Source organism: Carlito syrichta, unplaced genomic scaffold (assembly GCF_000164805.1).
Source record: "Carlito syrichta isolate Samal-C Ts95f unplaced genomic scaffold, Tarsius_syrichta-2.0.1 Scaffold83171, whole genome shotgun sequence".
In the NCBI taxonomy this organism is placed as follows: domain Eukaryota; kingdom Metazoa; phylum Chordata; class Mammalia; order Primates; family Tarsiidae; genus Carlito; species Carlito syrichta.
This window is the reverse complement of record NW_007027267.1, coordinates 8603-15038: the sequence shown is the minus strand read 5'-3', so window position 1 is coordinate 15038 and position 6436 is coordinate 8603. Positions and strand designations below refer to the sequence as shown.

The following is a 6436-nucleotide window of genomic DNA, read 5'->3' as shown; positions in this document are numbered from 1 at the left end:
CTCCGCCTGCCCTCCCGGCTTGCCTGCCCGCCCCACCCACCCCGGCCTACCTCCGTGCCAGACCGAAGTCAATGATCTTCACCAAGTGGCCCGTGGTGTTGACGCACAGGATGTTCTCTGGCTGAAGAGAAGTGGGTGGCCTGGATTAGCCTCTGACCCGGCTCACCCTCCTGCTCCTGCCAGGCCTCGCCAGTCCCAGGCTCCCGAAGCGGAGGCCCATGCTGCCAGAGTGGGCAACCACAGAGAGTCTGCAGCCCTGCCTGCTCTGGGCGCAGACAAGGGTCCCGAGGCCCCGAGAGGGACTTATCCGGACCTTGAAGCCTATGACCTGTTAGAGGGTCCAGGCCATGGAAGGCCATGAAAGGACAACAACGTTCTAGCCATTCTGAGGACGGGGACACCGGCGCCTGTAGAGGAGAAGAGGTGTGCCCAGGCCGGGGGCCAGGCCAGGGCCACCACCAGATGCATGAGCTCCAGAGAGCAGAGAGAGAAGATGCTGGCTCAGGGCTCCTAGGCTCAGAACAGAGGGCTTCACCCGGCTCTGGGGGCCTGGAAAACCCTCTACTCTCACCTCCCCAGTTAGCAACGATGGCAACAAACGACAAAATGTCAGGCCAGTGTCACTCACTTTCTAGTCTTCAACTCGGCCCCAACAGCTCTCCCAGGCAGATGCTGCTGCCTTAAGATGCAACTGTTACATTGAAATACTGTTGCCATCCACTCCCAGTTCACAGCTGAGAAAACTGGGGATCAGGAGCAGAAGCGACTTGGCCACAGTTGCCCAGCCAGTAGGCGAGGGAGTCGGCATTTGAACCCAGCACTGGCCACACAATGTCCCTCTGCCGCCACTGGCCAACAGGGATCAACATTGCACTCTATGGGATGGGGGCTGGGCAGACACGAGGTTTCAGCACTGGTGCTTCCAGGGCAGGGACCATCCCTCTGGGTTCCACCCTCGGGTCTACTGGGACACCTGTGCCCCCCCACGTGAATGTGTGAATGCAGTGGCTGAAGGCCAGTTCCTCCCCTCTCAGGGCTCTGTTTCCTCTTCTTACACAACACAAGGACACAGGACTAATCTGAGCTTGCAGGGCATAAACATTTTAAAGTTAACAATGGTTCAAAGGCAGGAGATTTTTCACAGAAACGCTGGTGTCCAGCACCTCCTGAAGAACCGGAAGCCTGGCCACATGGTCACACGCCTTGGAGTGAGAAGCCACCAAACCCTTGAGCTGGACGAAAGTTCTCGAGGCCCCCATCTCCACCACCCTCAGACCGGCCGTGTCTGGGCTCTGGGACACTTGACTCGAGGCCCCTCAGGACACACTTTCTGAGGTCCTTTTAGAACTGCTAGATTCTCTCAGCGCAGACACTAGCGATCTTAACAGCTTGGACTGCTGCCCCTCCAAAACAGGGAAAGGAAAGAATGGCCCCAGGGACAGGCATTTGGGAAAACAAGATCACTCAAATCTCCTTTCTGGGATTCTCTGGCTACACACAAGAGGGCCTTGGAAGCCCTGCAGTCAAGGAAAGGGCCTGTGGACTGGGCCTCCCCCAACTAACTTGACCATGAAACACTTTTTTGATGAAAAATTACTGCTTCCTGAAAAAAACACGTTTCAGGACACAGAGGCAGAAGGCTGAGCTTCTTCCCAAGCTCTGCACTTGACCTGGGAGCCTGCTCGACCCCTAATCGGCATTCACAGGCCAGGCAGCCCTCCGATGTCACCGGCAGGCACCAGCTGCCCAGCTCGGAAAGGGCCACCCTCTGCCTGGCCCACAGGGTCGCCCCAGGCCCGTTCTGTTCCCTGACCATCGCACGTGCAGACTCTCAGCGAATCAGGTAGTCCTGTTTTCAAAGGGCATCCGCCATCTGGCCACCTTCTCTCACTCGCACCACCACACAGGCTCAAGCCCTGTCTCTCCTGGCCTCCTGCGCCAACCTCCGAACACCCTGCCTCCACCAGCCTCCGAGGCCCATGTCCCCACCCTCCTCCTTCCTGCCCATCAGCGGGGGTGATGGCAGCACACCTGGCCCTATGGCTGCAGGAAGGGTGGTGTGCTCACTCAGTGTCTGGCACCTAGCAAGCCTGGACAGGCGTCAGATGTGGCCGCGTCTCTCTCCTGCACTCTGCACTCTGCCTCTTGCCTGTGACTCCACTCTCGCTGTGGACGTTTCCCCATTATTCTCAGGTACTTTGCATGATACTGTTAATGGTTTTCTTATATATACATATCATATGTATATATTCTTATTAGTGACTTGAACTTTTTTTTTTTTTTTTTTTGAGTTGGAGTCTCACTCTGTCGCCCAGACTGGAGTGCAGTGGCCGCTCCCGGCCACCGCAGCCTCGACCTGCTGGGCTCCGGCGATCCTTCGCCTCAGCCTTCCGAGTAGCCGGAGACTTGAACTTTTAATGGGTTTTGAGACACCCGTTTAGTGAGTCATTCTCTTACAAACACTTGTCTCCCCCACCAACCTGGAAGCTCCATGAGACAGAGACCATTTCCTTCACGGTCCCTGAGGCAAGCACGGTGCATCCCAGTGGCAGGTGCTGAGCATGTACTGATCACATGAGCCAATGGAGGCTCCACCTGCCTTGCTGACAGGCTTATACTGCCTCCCGTTTAGAGGCCTCTCCCTCACCTGCCATGACCCTGAACCCCAGATCAGCACTTGCTGTGGAGATGGCGAACGGCCAGCTTTCCTACTGCCCCTTCCTGCTCCACACCCATGGCAGGGCTCATGGAGCTTGAGCAGACAGTGCCACATGGTCACAAAGGGCACCACACATAAAATCTACCTGACTGGGCATGGTGGCTCACACCTGTAATCCCCGAACTTTGGGAGGCCAAGGTGGGAGGATTGTTTGAGCCCAGGAGTTTGAGGCCAGCCTGGACAACATAATGAGACATTATCTCTAGAAAAAAAAAAAAATCACAAAAATTAGCCAGGCATGGTGGCATGTGCCTGCAGTTCCAGCTACTCGGGAGGCTGAAGCAGAAGCATTGCCTGAGCCTAAGAGGTCGAGGCTACAGTGAGCCATGATTGTGCCGCTGCACTCCAGCCTGGGTGACAAGAGTGAGACTCTGATTCAAAAAAACCAAACAAAACAAAAACTATCTGCTCTTCCTGACCTACTGTGCACACAGCACAGAGCACGGTCAGAATGGAGATCTCGGTGTCCTTTTATTAGACGTTTCCGTGACACCTATCTCATGTGCACCGACTGGCCCTGGGCTTACTCATGAGCTCCGTGAATGCAGGGTTTTATCTATGGGATTCGCCACCACCTAGAACACTGTCTAGCATGACATAGGCCCTCAACAATATGCGTAGACTTTTGAATAAAGGAACCGACATTCCTATCACAGGCCAACACAAGCTGGTGCTGTCAGACACTTGGTTGGCTGTCTGTGCGATACCCAGTTTGGAGCTCATGGGACTGCAAAAGGCCCTTTCAACAAATGCTTTGTGCTAGACTGGAAGCTCCGGGAAACCGGGACTGTGTCTTTCTCTGCTTCTCTCTGTTGTGCCCCTAGCTCCTGATGCTGTTTGAATCTGCGGAGGGAAGTCTGGCTGGAGGAGGAGCAGGAGGGTAGGAGGACGGTGGGATGGTGGCGACAGCCCAATCCCAGGTGGCCGTGCGCTGCTCCCGCCCCCTCTGGGAGGCCCGGCCCCACACCTTGAGGTCCAGGTGCAGGACTCTCATCTTGTGCATGAAGAGAATGCCGTCGCAGATCTGCCTGACGAACACCATGGTGTCCACCTCGGTCAGCTGGTAGTCCTCATCGACTATCCTCTCGAAGAGCTCTCCGCCCTCGATGCTGTGTGCACAGACCCCCCCACGGGCTCGCTCTGGGCCTGCTGGAGCCCCACCCGGCCCCCACCCGGGACCCACCCGCGCGGTTGCACTCACTACTCCATGAACAGGATGATGTCATGCGGAGTCTCGATGGCCGCGTACAGCTGGATCAGGTTGCGGTGGTTCAGCTGGTTCATGACCTCGATCTCAAGCGTCACCATCTCCTGGGCCCCAGGGAAGTCCAGGGTTTCCGCCAAGCACCCACACCCCCTGCCCTCCGCTCCTCACACCTGCACCCTTGGCCAGGCCCGTCCCACCCTGCCTGGACCTATGCCCGGTCTCCTCCTTGCCAGCCTCCTTGCCTTCCTCCTCTCCCCCAGCCCCACGTCGGTTGTCCTCGCCCCACCTGGCCACTCCTGCTGGGACACTGCCCCTCTGCTGGCTCTTCCTCCCCTCCTGACTGAATATCAGCATGCCGAGGGCTCCGTCCTTCCACCTCCCCGCTGCTCACTCTCCGCCCTGTCCCGGGCATTCTCACCACATCCCATGCCTCTACACCCCATCCAGATGGACCTGATTCCCCATGATCCTTCGCCTCCTCTGAGCACTCCACTGACCCCCAGACTCCAGTATGTCCAGCTGCCGACCGGCCACTTCCTTGGACATCTAGCGGACCTCTCAACTCTACCATGTCCAAAATTAAACCTAAGAGACTGTCCCTTGCCCACGACTGAGCTGTCCTCAGCCGCCTGTCACCAAGAGACACCATGCTTCGCCTGGTCTGCAGGACGAAAGACGTGGGCCGTCCTGCGTGCTCTCCTGCTCTTGCCTTCTCAGGCACCACGTCTGACCCACCAGCAAGGCCTTCAGTGTGGCCTGCCTCCAAACTCAGTTAGAAATCCAGTCACTTCTCCCTCCCCACCGCTGCCTTCCTAGTGTAAGTCACCACTATTTGTCACTTTTGATACGTCAGCTGTGGCAGGGATGTTGACACCATGGAAACTGGCAAGTGCTGGACACCCAGCCTCTCCCTGCCATGGCCCTGGAGCCCGTTGCTGAATGCGAGCCACCACCGTGTCCCTGTTCAAACGGCGTCCCCTCTCCCTCCATCCCGTCCCTTTCCTCAGCCTCCCCTCATGTGCTTTCTCAGAGAGGCCAGACCTCACCTCCGGCCTGCAGGGCCCTGCCAGTCATACCTCCTGCACCTCCCTGACTTTGTTCTTCTTCTGGATGCTCCTTGAACCTGTCGCCATGCTTATAGCTTTGCTTACATCCAAGTCGCAGGCCTCCCACACTAGCAGCCCCACGAGGGCTGGTGTGGCTTTAGTCCACGGACACTTTTCCAGCACCCGGCCCAGTGATGGGCAGAGACAAAGTGCTCAATAACTAACCCATCAGTTGCTGACTCTAGCTCATTGACAGTACACGGGCACTGAGCACCCATGATGAGCCAGGCCCCAGGAGAGAGGTCTGGGACCCAGCAGTCAGCAGCACGAATCCAGGTCCCATCAGGAGAGAGAAACAGGGAGGATGCAGCCACACAGAACACACCCTCCATCCAGGTGTGCTGAGGCCCACAGGGGACTCGAGGCTGCAGTACCCTGGAGCGGCTCTCATGCCCCTGCGGGGCCTTTGCAAAGGCTCTACCTCTGCCTGGGGTGCCCCGAAGCACTCCTCAGCATCCCCTGCACCTTCTGGCCTGCAGGCTCTTCCTCCCATCATCCCTTCCACCTGAAACTCCATCGACCTCAAAGCCTTCACGTGAGAGGCAGCCAGTCCAGAAGCTTCCCTCCCCCCGATCTGAGTCTGAAGCCTCCTCTGACCCCTACTTGCTGCCCTGAACATGCCTGGGTAACAGTCCTCATCACACCAGGTCATCGGGTTGTCGTCACTCCCTTACCAGCCTCCCTCGCCCTGTGTGAGCCTCTGCCTGCACGCACTGATGCCTTGAACAAATGGCCTCCCCTGAACCTGGCCCAGGCTGGCTGCGAGATGCAAAGCTCTAGACCGGGCTGGCTACCTTGGCCTTGGCTCCCCGAGGGGGAGGACCACATCCACTCAATCTGGGACCCCTGTGCCCAACTCGGGCCCAACCCCGAGCCCTCCCTCACTCCCCACCCAATCCTCACTTGTTGGATTGAACCAGAGGGCATGGGAGGGGAAGCCCCCAGATAAGTTCACTAACTAGGGTGCGGGCTTAAGGCTGCGGGAATGTCAGAGCTGTCTGTCCGCCTGTCTGCCTGTGTGGCCTCCTCCGTGCAACAAGGCTCGCACACTGGGCCCCAGGCCCGGGGCAACCGGGTGGTGGAGGCGAGAGGAGCCTCCCCTCCATACTACCTTGTCTTTGGGGGTCTGTTTCTTGATGACCTTGGCAGCCAACTTGAGACCCGTGGCTTTCTCAGTGCAGGTACAGACTGCCCCAAACTTGCCACTGGAAAGAGAAGAGGCTGGGAGTGAGGGGACCCCAAAGGGAACAGGGTCAGCGGAGAGATCCCAGCCTCAGCTCCTGTCCTGGCCCCCAGATCCTCGCTGTGAGACAGAGCACTAGCCCCACACGCCCCGCCTCCCTCCTGAAGCTGTGAGCCATGCACCCACGTGTGCAGGGAGGGCAGGTACTGGGGGGGGGGGGG

General features: G+C 58.1%; 1 protein-coding gene across 1 annotated transcript in view; it reads right to left on the bottom strand.

Moving 5' to 3' along the window:
* The window catches only part of MYLK2 (myosin light chain kinase 2), a 13280-nt gene that overhangs the window by 2306 nt on the left and 4538 nt on the right, over nucleotides 1–6436 (bottom strand). Inside the window, exons 6-9 of the mRNA XM_008056151.2 lie at nucleotides 6144–6237; nucleotides 3921–4030; nucleotides 3687–3828; nucleotides 51–121 (exon numbers count right to left, since the gene is read on the bottom strand). Of these exons, the coding sequence (XP_008054342.1) occupies nucleotides 51–121; nucleotides 3687–3828; nucleotides 3921–4030; nucleotides 6144–6237 (417 nt within the window). The remainder of the gene's footprint in view (nucleotides 1–50; nucleotides 122–3686; nucleotides 3829–3920; nucleotides 4031–6143; nucleotides 6238–6436) is intronic.